At 44.8% G+C, this 15,371-nt stretch overlaps 1 protein-coding gene across 6 annotated transcripts in view; it reads right to left on the bottom strand.

The window, feature by feature from the left end:
• Positions 1 to 9,695: 9,695 nt before the first annotated feature.
• Positions 9,696 to 15,371, bottom strand: part of Ggta1 (glycoprotein alpha-galactosyltransferase 1 (inactive)) — a 113,285-nt gene continuing 107,609 nt past the window's right edge. For all 6 annotated transcript variants that reach the window (XM_052724240.1, XM_052724239.1, XM_052724241.1 and 3 more), the window contains one exon: positions 9,696 to 12,634. In XM_052724240.1, coding sequence (XP_052580200.1) covers positions 11,941 to 12,634 — 694 coding nt within the window. In that variant the 3' untranslated portion in view covers positions 9,696 to 11,940. The remainder of the gene's footprint in view (positions 12,635 to 15,371) is intronic.

Here is a 15,371-nt window from a genome sequence, read left to right as displayed (position 1 = left end):
CCAACAAGGCCACACCTCCTCATCCTTCTCAAATAATGCTACTCCCTGATCACTAAGCATCCAAATATACAAGCCTATGGGGGACATTCTTGTTTAAACCACTATACTGACTAATACACTTGTCTTTGTGCCTCTTTGAGTCAATGTGCTGTTTCATTCAGAAAACTGTAGATAAGATTTTAGAGGAGATAAACAAGGACTTTAAAAGATTTACTAGAAAACATTGTTAAAATGAATGAACAAGTAGAAATTCTTAGCCATGCAACAGAAATTACAAAACCGATTGACATTCTAGAACTTTAAAACATGTATTTAAGCTAGGCATAGTGGTACATGTCTATAATCCCAGCACTTGTGTGGCTGAGGCCTCTAGAGGATTACTATGGGTTCTTGGCCATCCCAAACTACAGAGTGAGTTTTAAGACCAGCCTGGGCTACATAGCAAGACCCCATCTCAAAAAGAAAACAAACAAACCAAAAGTGAAATAAAAATATTATTGGGTTGCTACAAGCCACAAAAATATACAAGTAGAATTTCGGCTGATTATGACAAAGCTAATACCTGGAAGTAGCCAAGAGCCTTCCAGAGCTCAAGCTGAGGCTGAAGGAGCCTTGGTGATATTTGGCTTTTGATTATCAGCCATTTTCTGCTATTTCTTGTGTGCTAGTGTAGCTTTTCCATCATTTATGGGGCACCATTTCCCCTTTACCAAAGGAATATTTAGATAACCTGTGCTAACAGCTATGCACAGCCAGAACCCCAGTTCAAGCCTCCCTGTAATTATTGTCATTGGCAATATCCAGCCAGGTCCATCCCCAGACAGAGGAAAGTACCTTATCAGAGATACCTCTGAACTCTCTAAGAACAGACTTAAGCATCCAGGCTACCCATTTAAGGCCTGGTGGATGTGCCAATTAAGCTTAACTTCCTCCTTTCCCAAATCTTACCTCTAGTTCCAGATCTCCCTTTAAGTATCACCAGAGGCATCTAGCTGTACACAGGTTGCCTAGTGACCAAGCACACTTTCCCCCACCCTGCAGAAAAATGGCAGATGGCTTGGACAGATAGGAGCCACAGGAAAAAAGAAGACAGTTTTATTTTCTCCCATTGACCTAGCAACTTATAGATTCTTAACATTTTCTACCAATCACGTTTAAGATTATAGTTGAGCACATAAGATCCCTCTTCTTAGATATTACCCGAATTTAGCCTTTAGTTAATTCATTTCCCCATTAGTTACTTTCCTTTTGGGTTGCAAATGATAATTGACAATTATTGCCTCTCTGTGTGATTCTTATCACCCCTCTGTTTGACCCTGGAAGCCTGGCTTTGTGCTGCCAAGGGATTACTGCTTGTAAGTGTATATATACTGGGATTCCCAGGGCACAGGAAGACGAATAAGAAGATTTGGAAGAATAAATGACTGAACTAAGAGCCCTGTGTGCTGAGATTCTATTTCCCGAAAATAGTCCTCGAAGTTTGCAGTTCTCTCTCCTGAGCCCCTGGGATGTATAATATTAAGACTGGTTCCTGTAATATTATACAAGACTGGGTAGAATTACCAACTGACTGAGCCACAAAGAATAAGAGATCAAATAAAAGGTCAATGCTAATCATCTTACATGAAAAAGAGGGAAATAATTGAGAAAATAACAAAACAGAATTCCTGATCTGAGATAATTTTTAAGAAATGTAGCATATATATATAACTGGTTTCCTAGAGAAAATGGAACGGGCCAGAGAGATGGCTCAGTTAGTATGGGTGCTTGCTGCTAAGCCTGAAGACCTAAGTTCAGTCCCTGGGACCTACATGGTGGAAGGAGAGAGCTGATTCCCCCAGGCTGTCCTCTGGCCTTACAGGCACCCACACAGATACATAATAAATATGATAAAACAATTGTTAATTAAAAAGAGAAAATAGAGCAGAAATCAAATTTAAGCACATTTTTTCCAAATTTATTTATTCTCTTTAATTGTACACTATTTATTAACATAATACTTTTATTTATTATTTGGGAATTTCACATCATGAACTCTGATCACACTCACTTCCCAGTCCTCCCAGGTCCACCCCACACTTGTGACCCACCCCCCCTCCAAAGCAAAAGAAGGAGGAGGAGGAGGAGGAGGAGGAGGAGGAGGAGGAGGAGGAGGAGAAGAAGAAGAAGAAGAAGAAGAAGAAGAAGAAGAAGAAGAAGAAGAAGAAGAAGAAGAAGAAGAAGAAGAAGAAGAAGAAGAAGAAGAAGCAGAAGCGTGGTCAAATGCCCAGTGGCCAGCCCCTTAAAGAACACTGAGCCCTTCCAGACCCACACCCACCAGAAGCTGTCAACCGTGAAGAGCTACACTTCAGCATCCCTATCACAATTTTGAAGAGTTTTTGTCAATAACTTTGTGTCTAGATTGTTTCTTTTGGGGGTTGGGGGTGAGGGAGAGGTCATCACCGAAGACTTCTGTTTTTCATTCTCAGCTGTGTCTGTCTTGTTGTGTGTGAGTCTGTGGAAGAATTAGGGTCACTCCAGGATGAATTCAGTTTAGCAGCAGCAAGGGAACTATCTTCCAGTGAACTGACTGCCGTTGCTTCCCAAAAGGCCTTTTTTAATTGTTTTATAATTTACACCTCTTAGCACATCAGTTTCTACGTATCTGAACCCCTTATCTTGAGTTGTGTGAAAGAACCAAATGCCCAAGCAATTCTCAGTCATGAGAACTCTTGGTGTTCCAAGTCCTCTGGTAACCAAGTTTTTAAAAGGCTCTGAACCCTTGGGAAGAACACAGATAAGAAGCAAACGCTTCAAACGTAAGGTAACAATCACAAAAGGTGACATCACAGAAGGCAGCTCAAAGCCCAGATGCTAACACTGCAGAATTCAAGCCAGATGCAATGCTCTGCAGGATCTCCTGCTGCATGTGAGCCTGCAGTCACCAATACCACTGCAAAAGAAGCTCCCGTGCTCTTTGCAGTCAGCAGCAGCATGGATCAGAAACTTCCACATGGTTTCTGGCTACGGCCATGGACATCCACATGACTTCTGATAGCAGCACAGACTACAGATATGTCCATGGCCTTTGGTGATAACCCCACAGCCCTCGACAGCAGCACAAACCATGGACATCAATGTGGCCTCTGGGGCAACATAGGTCATGGACACCAATATGGACCCATCAGCATGGCTTCAGGCAGCCACACAGACCACAGACATCCATGTGGCCTTTGGTGGTAACATGGGCCAGGGACATCAACACAGCCCCTGCTGCAGCAGGACCACAGACCCAACATGGTCCCTGGTGGTAGCTCAGGCCTCAGATCAACAAGGTCTCCTGTGGCAGCCACCCACACAAACTTCAGGCTTCAACTCGGCCTGGGGCAGCAGCATGGGCATAGATACCAGCATGGCCTCCAGGGGCAGCATGGACCATTAAGGTCTTTCAAAGGGGTCCAATCCAGAAAATGGAAGTTCTTCATTCTGGACATCCTGTCACTGCTCAGAACCAGGGCAATCATGTGGCTGGGCAGCGTGTTCGAGGGCTGAGTCTGCATAAGCTCCAGGCTGTACGGCATAGGGATATTGTATGCTCATCGTAAGTGGCTTGTACATTCCTGGCAGCAAAACATCCCTCACCGAGTATTTGATCTTGGGAGATCACAAAACCTCTGAGTTTACCTTGTTGTTCTAAATTTTTTGTCTCTTCTCTCAACCAGCTTTTCCACTGTAACTGCTGGCTATATTCTAGAAGAGCTGAAATTAACTGATGCCAGTCATCTGGAATGATTCTATGTGAGGTAGACCACGAATTTAACATCTGTTTTACGTATGTGGAGTGTATTCCATATGTAAATACTGCTTCCTTTATATTTTTAGTTCCTTGTTGAAATTGGTAGTAATGTATATGTATTATATGGCTCGGGGTGTGTGTCATCTGCTGGCTTCTCATTGTATGAGAGCCATTTGGAGATGTTACAACCTCTATGGTCTTGTCCTTCTGCTTATTAGGTCCCTTGTCATGTTTACTGAGAGTTTATTCCAGGGCTTGCAAACGAGCACCTAGGGTCTGTTCTATGGAGTGAACCTCCTTTCTGACAAGGGACTCCAGATTTCTCATGGAATCATGGAACTTTTTATGTTCCTCAGAAACACATGATTCCATGGACCTTATCTTATCAATTAATGATAATCTTTCTTCCTTATATAGTGTCTGGAGAGTTAGTGTTCTGTCCATTAAATATTCACATTTATTATCAATAAGATCAATTTTCGGTAAAAGCCTGTTTTGTAAATCCTGATCAGCAGATTCCAGAGAAAGAATCTTTTTCTGTAAGTTTTCATTGGTATTTTTAAAAGCAGATTCCAGAAAGAGAATCTTTTTCTGTAAGCTTTCATTGCTATTTTTTAAAGCCTGTATCAGTCCCAATAATGACTCGTCTTTGTTCTTGTTATTAAACCAGTGTTTGAACACTGTGTGAATTATTACAATGAATGCCAAAATGGTACAGGCCAGATATGCCTTAGGAAGATTGTATATTTCCAGGAAGATGTCATTCATCATACAGGCAAAAAGATTTTTAAATTCTTGTGAGGTAATGTTGTTGGCCATATTACAAGAATTACTCAAAATTTGTTAGTCAATTTTAAGGTGTAAAATTATCAAGTACTTTTACTTGAAACAATACGCTTGTTTGCCTCGCTTACCTTTCGTGGTTTTGGGGGGTGTAGTAGCACTTTTCAGCCAACAGGTAGTGTTGGTACAGCTCCAAAGCAGGGCCTGCTGGCGACCTTGGCTGACTGCAGCTGAAGGCAGGAGTCGATGGCGGGAGCCGGAGCCGGCACTCAGGGAGGAGGGGAATGCCGCACTCACAGCGGTTTTTCGCTGGTCTCGGGGCTAAACTGGGGAACTAAGACCGGACTAGCTGCTCCTTTTTTCGGGAATGGAACCGTGTAGGCGTTCCCTGGTTATATGGAACTTTGCAGGTGGGTTTAGGTACCCGCCAGCCGGGGAGGAGACTGAGGGTGGGAGCCACCCAGGCCTTTGGAATTTGCCCCACGTGAGCGCCAGATATTGGTGAAATTATTAAGGCCACTCCACGTAGTTAAAAGAAAGATTTATTTAGTGGGTAACTTACAAATGAAGGGATAGGTAGGTCGCAGGGTCTGGGGAAGGTGTATTGCAGTCCAGCGGTGTTCTCTGGAGCTCTGCTCAGTCAACCTCCACCTTCCAGGGTCCAGGAACAGAGAGAGAGCTGGCCCATCCCGATCTCGGGTCTCCAGGGTCCTCCCTTGGCCCCACCTTGTAGGCGTGACAGTTGCCGAAGCCTCAATGGGGGTTGGAACTTCCAGATTAAAGCTGGAATGGCTACCCACTACACTACACTATTTAAAGACAGCCCAAATTTGATTTATAAGAAGTTATTGGCTGAGAAGCTCAAGAATTTTAACAAATCTCAAGCAATAAAAATACAAAGCTTGAACCAAAACAATAAAACAAAACCAGAAACTGCACACAGAGAGCAATTGCTCTAATGTACAGGCAGTTCCTTTCCAAGCATCCCAGCATAAGGGAATCACACAGGAAGGTTTTAAAACTCCCGATGTTCAAGTCCCACCCCAAGGCAGCTGAATATCAATCTTTGGGGTGAGACCCAGATATGAATATTATCAATCCAGGAAATTCCAAGGTGCAGCCAAGATTGTAAACAAATGCTGAGGGTCCTCTTTCAGAAAGAAAGACAAAAACTCCCTTGGACTGTCTTTGGATTTTGGAGGTAGTGTTCCGCAGGTGTGAACGTCCAACTGCTTCCCATCCACCGATAAACATAAAAGGCATGGACAGGAGATCTCCAACTGACCCAGGCTACAGGCGAGTTACCTTGGCCCGGTGGATGCTGATGGCGAGCATGGCCTACATAGTTGAGTAGGTTTGAGGTCAATGGCACAGGTAGTTGAAGGCTATAGCTCACCTTGACAGAACACTTGAAGCAAGGGCCACTGAATTCCAGTTCACTTCTTTAGTGCTTGCTTGTTAGTGTGTGTTGCGTTGCTACCACACAATACTGGAGTCTGGGTGCTTTACAAAGGAAAAACTTTGTGGCCTCTAGTTCCAGAGGTCCAAGAGCGTGTCACTGGAATCTGCCGAGTTTCTGGTGAGAGCCTTGCAGCGGTTCAACTCACAACAGTAAATCAGATGAACTTTGTGTAGAAGAACATAGGTTTGAGAGATGGAGGGGAATTGGCAAGCTTGCTCGTTAACAACCCACCTCATAGAAACCGATCTCCAGAGCAATGGCTCACTCAGAGAAAGGCAATAATCCCCATTCAAGACCCAACACAACTCAACACTGCCCTATTGGGCTCAGACCTCAATGTGAGCTTTACCCTTGGAGCAGAAGACCAATGTGTCTCTCCTTTAAATCAGCATGGCTATGATGGTCTCCCCTTTCCTCCATGCCTTTTTATTAACTGTAGTATATTTAGAAGTTATTTAAGCTTACTGTTCATTTCACAAGCTGCAGAACACACCTGCAGCTGTCCAAGCAGGACACATGGGCCCTGCCTTTGACCATCAGACTTCTCAGACAGTGTACCCTAAGGAATTGGCACATCCTCCATAGGAATCTTGTGTTGAAAAAATTTAAAAAAAAGGCTGAAGACTGGTGCCCACCAGAGGAGGAACCATCTCCTGGAAAGAGATTTCCCATAGTTCCATAGCATATCAGACAGTCTTCAGGATGGACTGGAGTGGGGACGCTGATGACTGTAACACCTCACCTCAGCCAGGAACACCTAGTCATGCATACCCCTTACTTTCTCTTAAACATAAACCTCATGTCAGAACTCCTAAGAAGGGCTTGAGGGTGGCTGTCACTGGAACTCTTTATTTATTCCTCTTCCTAATGTGGCCACATTGAATAAATCTCCTTCCTGTGATTTTCACCATGACCTGTTCCCTCAGGGGAGGGGGTGAGAAGATGTGTCAATGACACAGACACTGGGAGTGGTTGAGAAGCAAACAGCAGACTCGTTTATTCAGTAACGGGAAAGACCTTACTTACATGACCTAGTTCTTTAATTAGGCTAGTGGGATGTGTGGCCAAGCTTAGCTAGCTGGAGCTGCCAGAGCCCAGACTCTGACCCTAGAAGCAGGTGTTAAACACTCTAAGAAACCCTGATTTATCCGTAGACACCCCGTATCCTCCTGTGCAAGGGGGCTGTGCTCAAGTGTTGCAGAATGACCTTGGATCATGGCTGGAGGGTGTCTGGGTTCACAGTCGGAAGTGGCAGCTACTTCTCCAGGGCAGACACCCAGTTACAGCCATAGAGCTGGTGGCCACACCTACGGCAGCTCTCTTAGGACAGCACCATTTTCAGCTTTGAGACCCTCTATGTCCTTGGTTCTTGCTCATGTCCTGGCTATGGAGATGTGATTAGGAAGCGTTCACAAGTGATACAAAAAAGAATGATACAAAAGAGAGAAGAGGGCAAAGGAGAAGAAAGGTGGCCTATGGACTTGCTGATTTCCATGAGGGCTTCAAACGCCACAGTGATGTCACCCATCACCGGCTCTCACAAGCATGCTAGTCACCTCTCCCTTGTCTTCCATAGATCACTGCACTAGCCCTCCAATCAGCTCCTGTGGGGCTTAAACAGATCAAGGCTGCTCCCGGTCTTCATAACCAAGCTGTTTAGCCAAGACCATAACCTCTTTCCCTCTGGACAGTTACAGCCAAGTCATTGTAAATGTTCTGACTTTTGCATACTTTTCACAGCGGCATCCCTTAAGCTTGTAGGGCTAGTTTCATTTACATGCAGAATTAACACCATTTCTATAAATTTGCCACCTTCAGCAGCACCAAACAGAGAGTGTTTCTAATCCCTTCAGAAACTGGTTATCTTTGGAACCCTGCCCTCTGGTGCCCACTAGAGGGCACTCCTCTGTCTGTGCTTTGGATTCCAGGGAGGAAGTGAGCGCTTCAAGTCCTGATGCTTAATCAGGCTATTCATTTCCCACACAAATGAGATGTTTCTGCTAGTGAAATCTGAGATTGGCACTAATGACATTTCTTGGGGTGGGGCTCACCATCCTGTGCATCTGTGCATTGTGAATCGTTTGCAGTGTTCCTTGTATCTACCCACTAAATGCCAGTAGTGCCCACACTCACACACCAGTTGTGACAAGCAAAAAAAAAAAAATGCAGATATTGCCACTGCCAAATGGCTGTGAGGGCAGGGAAAGGAGCAAGTCCCAAGCTGAGAGCCACTGATTTGCTGATGGGCAAATGCATGCCAGACCTACTGTCCCCAAATCGTCACCAAAACCTGTCAGCTCCAGCTTAGAGCCTCAGCCTGGACATGAGCCACAACCCTTGCGCTCCTCACCTTGGGAACCACAGGAAAAGGGTTCTGTCTGTCAGACTATGAAGGAGGAAGTTGTGGCAGCAGGGACATGAGGCAGCTGTCATGCTGTACCTACAGTCAGGGAGCTACTGGGACTGCACCTGCTTCCTTTCTGTGTCAGTCAGTCTTGGACCTCATATTGACAGGTGCCATCCAGTCAGAGTGGGTCTTGTTACTTCAGCCAACCCAATCTAGTAACTCCCTTATGGACAAGCCCAATGCCTTTTACACTGGGAGTGTGGGGGACAGGACATGCCTGGGCTGGGAAAACGGCTGAGTTATAAATTTGATTCCTGAGAGCCCACATAAAGTATCTGGGTGTGAGAACTGGCTTAAAAGATAGGGAGAACTGAGGAAGACATCAGTATCAACCCCTGGTTTCCAACACACACACACACACACACACACACACACACACACACACACACACACACACACAGACTTCTGAGGCATGATGGGATGTTGCTGCACTCACCCACACTTTTAGTAAATGCCTGTGTGCCTGTGAGATAGGTGACATAAGAGAGCTGGCTGGTGCAAAGGCACACAGCAGCCTGGACCTTGAGGAACTCACAATCCCGGAGGGGTCCAATAAGGAAATCTCATTTAGAAAAGAACGCCTTATTCCAGTTACAATTACCAGATCGCAGGCCTGCAAAGCCCATAGCCAGCGAAGACCTTAGGTAAGGCTGGAGCCAGTCAGGACTGTCCCCAGGGACTAGCTTCCCCTGGCGCCTTGCTCTTTCCCCTACTTTGCTTTACCCTAAAGGTGACTGCCCTAATGTAGCAGTTCCCGAATTTTTGGTAAAGCACCTGAAATTCACTGTTTGGAATACTTGGGTCACATTCCCATCCCTCAATCAGTCATTCCCACACACGAGCTGGAAAGAACAGATGAGCTTAGCCAAGATAATCCCCTCCAAACATAGCTCCCATATCCACAGACATGACGGGTTCCCTAGAGGCCAGACTTCTGGGGACAGGAGAGCCACAAACCCTGGCTGAACACAGGGCAGCCAAACAGTGCCCTCATGTACTCTGCCTCTTACCACATGGCTCTGCCAGGCAATTTCATATGCGCACACACACACACACACACACACACACACACACACAGAGCTTTATAACTTGGGAGTGACAGTCAAGCCTGCTATTTGTGGCTATCTCTGTAATAGGGCAAGTCCAGGAGGTCATGACGGCTTTTCTAAGCCTAAAGTCCTAAAATTCTGTGTCATTATAGACAACCATAATTGATACTTTTGAACATCTCTGGGAGAAAATGCATAATCCATGACCAGACCAGAATATACTGAGAAAATAATTTATTCAATTGTAAACCAGAATTTTTATTTTAAAAATGTTTAAAACATTACCTTTAATAACATTCTAAATTTACTCATTAAGGATTTAAATTTAGATGAATATTTAAAAATCATGAAATTCCCTCAAAATTTCTTCAGCCTTTTGCTACACTTTCAGAGCAGATCATTTCTTTGGTTCAGGACTTCACACATCAAACTCTCTTCAGTCTGGATCCAGCACAACCTGAACGACAGGGAGGTGGGGTTCTTAGCCAGTGTGCAGTCTCCACTTCCTTCTGCAAAGCCCACTCTTTCAGGAAATTTGTGAGGTTTTTTTTGTTGCTGCTGGGTATATGACTTTTTTTTTTTAACACCTGAAGAGTAAGAGGTGGTGTAATGTGGACAAAATGTAAGATGGTTTTTTTAATTGAAGCTCTTCACACTATACGTTGAGAGTGCAACGGCTTTTTAAATAAATTGCTTGAGAACAGAAACAGACGGCACAACTGGAAGACAAGCAAAATAAATATGCACACATGGAAATATGAATATGTGCATACATGGAAACATGAGCCAACAACCCCCTTATACCGATTTGCTTACATTACCATATAGAGCAGTGGTTCTCAACCTTCCTAATGCTGCCACCCTCTAATACAGTTCCTGCTGGGGGATGCCTTTCTGTATGCTGTGGTATATGTTGTTCCCATTGGTTAATAAATAAGCTGCTTTGGCCTATGGTAAGGCAGCTTAGAGGCAGGCGGGAAATCCAAGGAGAGAGACAGGAAAGAGAAAGGTGGAGTGGGAGAGACGCCAGCCTGCTGCCCAAGGAGCAACATGCCAGCAGACCAGTAAAGCCACAGAATATGTGGCAAAACACAGATTAATAGAAATGGTTAATTTAAGATATAAGATCTAGCCAGCAAGAGGCCTGCCATAGGCCATACAGTTTGTAAAAAATATTAAGCCTCTGAGTGATTATTTTATAAGCAGCTGCAGGACTGTGGGACCGGGTGGGACCAGAGAAACTTTTGACTACAAGTTTCTCATGTTGTGGTGGCCCCAACCATAAAATTATTCATTGGTACTTCATAATTATAAATTTTGCTGTTATAAATCAAAATATAAATATCTGATATGCGACCATTGTAAGGGTTGCGGCCCATAGTTTGAGAACCACTTACAGAGAAGTGAAGCTTCTCTCAGAGAAGGGAACTGAACGTTTAGCAGCTCAGTTATGGTGACTGGGTCTCCCATTGCTATAGTCAGTTACCCATGTTGTCCAGTACATCTGTCTGGCTATCACACTTGCATAGTGTAGACAGAGCAGGGGGAAGCAAGGTCACATGATGGAGGGCTTTCTCTTCATGTCAGCCCTCCAGACTGGAACATGATGGGCTGAGGAACCTTGAGGTTCAGAGCAGGTGGTAGGACCAGATGATGACCGAGTGTCTTCTGGCAGAAATCGGGTCCTCTCCTTCCGTAACGCCACCCACTCACCTTCTATTCCATTCCTGCTATTAGTCATTGTCAAGAATGGTGCCTGTATTTACACCTCAATTCAAGCACCAACTCCATGCCATGTCCCTCCAGCACAGCACAGTCTCTAGGTGGTCAGCCCCACATTTACTGGGACTCTGGACATGTGCCACCATGACACCTATCAGCGCTCTCGACCTTCCTTATGCACAGCCATACAATTAAGCCATTAAGCCAAACAATAGCTTAATGGGGTCTTGATGCCATCGGCTGTAAAAAGCCTTTGAGGACCATGTTGGTGTCCTTATACAGTTCTCTTCTGCAAAGTCTCTCTGTGTTGCTTTAGAATCCCCACAACCAGGAAGGCAATGAACCAAGGGGACAGCACCCCCCCCCCACTCCGATCTAGCCCATTTTGTTGCCAAACATTTCTCTTAGCACCCTGTTCTCCAATAGGCTATCTGGCATACTAGGTAGAATGTTCTGGCTTTTTCTTTACCTATGGCAAATCAATTTTGATTTCAGCCTATACAGTATTTCCCCCAAACCCAGAATATATAAGAAATCACTGAGAATTTACATCTGATTACTTACCATAGACTCTTTTTCACATATTACAAGGCTCAAAGTTATAAGGAGAAATAGTATGTGTTTGCCATGTTGGTGGGTTTTGGTTTTGATTTTCAAGTTAAAAATTAACTGTTACTACTTTTTTGAGGAATTAGCCAGAATAATTCTGTCAAATTTAGAAATCTACCAGCACAATTTGAAGTCAGACATTACTTCTAACCAAATTATACTCCTTTGTCTGCCAAGCTATCTTGACATTTTTAATTTCTGAAGGCAAGCCTATCTGATAGTCCCAACAGTACTCTGGGGATAAGACTTTAGTGGGTTTGTTGAAAAGGAAGTATTTGTTAAGGTGGCTTTCATCATGCCACTTGGCTTCTATGTTGTTTTCCTTGTCCTGGAGGATTCCCTCAAAGCACTCCCGGGTGAGGTTGAGAATGCGAGTGGGTGTTCCTCCAAAAATGGCTGCATGGTAATAAAAATCCCCCTGTCCAAATGGGATGTACGCTGCCGACAGCTCCCGCCTCTCATAGGTAAACTCGTCATGATCGGCCTTGTACCACCAGGCCTGGAGCTGAGCTACCAACTGACCCAGAGTCTCCACACCAAAGTTGTCTTGAAAGACCTGATCCACGTCCATGCAGAAGAGGAAGTCGACTTCGTGCTGTATGTGGGCCAGGATGTGCTCCCCGATGGTCTTCATGCGCATCATGCTGATGTCTTGCCACCTCTTCTCAGATTTGATCTCAAACACTTGTAAGGAATGCAGAGGACTCAGGTGTATAAAAGGCATTCTGGAGGTATCGTCTATCATGACATAAAATATGACCCTGTGGCCAACCATGAAGTGCCTGTTAGCAGACTCCAGAAAATCTTCCAAGTAATGCTCAATGTACCTGAAACAGAGAGGGACAAATTTAACCCCACGCTATGACACTCAGATGGTCTGTATTTTGTGTTTAGGAGGGGAATGACTTCTGCACACACCAGTTACGTGTTCTCATGTAGAGGACACATGTTTGTACAGCACCCTGGCTGTTCTCCACCAGCTCGTCTCCCTGTCCTTGAGGAGAGTGGAGCAACTTCTTCTACCACCAACTTTGTAAGAACACCTGGGCAGGCACAGCCCTGTCCTCTTGCTCTTGGAGGCCAGCCAGTCTGAGAGTGTGTTCTCAACTACTCCACTTTGCACTAAGCTCCATGCTAAGGCTCTGTTCTCCTATTTAGAAGCCTGCTGTCAAAGAAAGTGCAGCTCTTGAATAGCCCGAAATGTTGCTACTCCCAGGCCAAACACAAAGTATGTTGCTCAAGTTCACTGAGGATTCATAACATCTTATCTTCTCTGTGTTAGGTTAAGTCTAGCCACCAGCACTGTCCCATCCACTCTGTGGTACAGGGAATGGTGTGTCGAATGTAGATCTACACCCACACTGCGTGGTCATTCTACAAACCTCCCATTGGTTGCCCCAAATGCCAGGGTATCATCCAGACAAATATGATGCTATGAATCCTCCAAATACTTGAACAGTCTCTGATTTCACCTCCGTTTAACTTTTTTTTTTTTTTTTTGAGACAGGTTGTCATATATACCAGGCTAGCCTCAAGCTCACTATGCAGCCAAGGATGGCCTTGAACTTCTCATAGTCCTGCTAGGATTATGTGTCACAGCATCTGCAGTGTCTGGGATTAAACCCAGAGCTTCACGTACATCATGCAGTCAACCACCTAAGCTACAGTCTGGCTGTATTTTAACACTTCTGTCTTTTTATTTTTTTTTATTTTTTATTTTTTGGTTTTTCGAGACAAGGTTTCTCTGTGTAGCTTTGCACCTTTCCTGGAACTCACTTGGTAGCCCAGGCTGGCCTCGAACTCACAGAGATCCACCTGGCTCTGCCTCCCGAGTGCTGGGATTAAAGGCATGCGCCACCACCGCCCGGCTCACTTTTGTCTTTTTAAAAAAGCATTCTTGAGAGCAATTTTGAATTCTGAGCAAAACTGAGCTGAAAGTATTGGGAGTGTCCATATCCCTCCTGCCTAGATGCCCTTTCCTGCTAGGACCACCCACGTTCCAGGTGTTAGTCTGTGGCGGCTGTCACTTCCACACTGATGCATAGTTTATCCTAAGGTTCACTTTGGGAAATGCGCAAAAGCACAATGTCGAGTGTACCCACCGCTGTGGTATCATTCAGAATAGCTTCACTGCCTTAAGAATCTTCTGGGTTCTTCTTTTTCCCTTCTCTCTCCCCCAGCTCCTCAGTCACCAATTCTGTTCCTGACACTATAGTTTTGCCTCTTCCAGAATCATAAGCAGAAGCAGGTCAGAACGGACCTGTCCTAGGGTTATGTTGCTCTGGTGGAACACCAAGACCAAAAGCAAGTTCAGAAGGAAAGAGTTATTCAGATCACACCTTCACATGGTAGCCAACAGAAGTCAGGACAGGAACTCAAGCAGGGCAGGAACCTGGGGACAGGAGCTGATGCAGAGGCCATGGAGGGTGCTGATCACTGGCTTGCTCCTCATGGCTCGCTCAGTCTGCTTTTTTATAGAACCCAGGACCACCAGCCCAGGGATGGCACCACCCACAGTGTGCTGGGCCCTCCCCCATGGACCACTAATTAAGAAAATGCTGGAGTCGCCAAAGAGGAGGAGCCTCAGTTGAGAAGATGCCTCCTCAGATCCAGCTGTAGAGCATTTTCTGTGACAGGGACCAGCAGCGCCAGCACAGGAGCCTTTCCAGATCAGGTTCTTCACTTAGTGACAAGTGACAAAAATTCCTCCTTGCTTTCTGTGGCTTTATAGCTCACTTTTTAGCACTGAATAATATCCTATTGTCTGAATTGACCACAGTTCATTTTTACATTCACCTGTCAAAGGAAAACTTGTTTGCTTCCAAGTTTTAGCAATTATGAATAAAGCTCCTAAATATATCTATGTAGGTGTTTGTGTAGACATGTTTTCAACTCACTTGGGTCAATACCAAGGAATCTGATCACTAGATTATGATAAGAGCGTGTTCAGTTTTGCAAGCAACTGCCAAAATTTCCTCCAAATGGCTGCACTGTTTTGTATTCCCACTAGCAACAAACAAGGGTTCCGATTACTTCACATCTTTTCCAACATTTGGAACTGTCGGGGTTTTTTTCCATTCTAATAAATGAGACATGTCAATTTGACTATTTACTCATTTGAGTGACATTATAGTGATGCTCCTACAAGCTCAAGCTACTTCCCAAGTCATACCAAGGAGACCTCAGAGATGAGAGGCGTCACGTGGGCCTTTTCCAAACCTCGAACTTACACACAGAGAATACGGATCACAGTTAGTTACTGAGCACACAACTAGCCAATCACAACGTTCTGAATGCAGTAATGACTGGTATTTTCTGTTTTGTTTTGTTTTTCTTGATGCTTGGGCTGCTCTTTGCCATTGAAATAAACTGCACTTTTACTGTTGGCATTGGGAAGCCCCGGGTTTCTAGGACTGATTCTTTACATGAGGCAAACACAGCTCAGTGGTAAAAGAGGGCTCTGACATGACCCCATGGCTGGGGGTCAGGACAGACTTCTGTACTCTGAAATTTAGAAAACCAGTGTGCCCTGAAACTTGGGAAACAATACTTAGGGGTGTGTGG

This window comes from Peromyscus californicus, unplaced genomic scaffold (assembly GCF_007827085.1).
Source record: "Peromyscus californicus insignis strain IS unplaced genomic scaffold, ASM782708v3 Scaffold_7__1_contigs__length_154581171, whole genome shotgun sequence".
Taxonomy (NCBI): Eukaryota; Metazoa; Chordata; class Mammalia; order Rodentia; family Cricetidae; genus Peromyscus; species Peromyscus californicus.
This window is presented reverse-complemented; position numbering and strand designations above follow the sequence as displayed.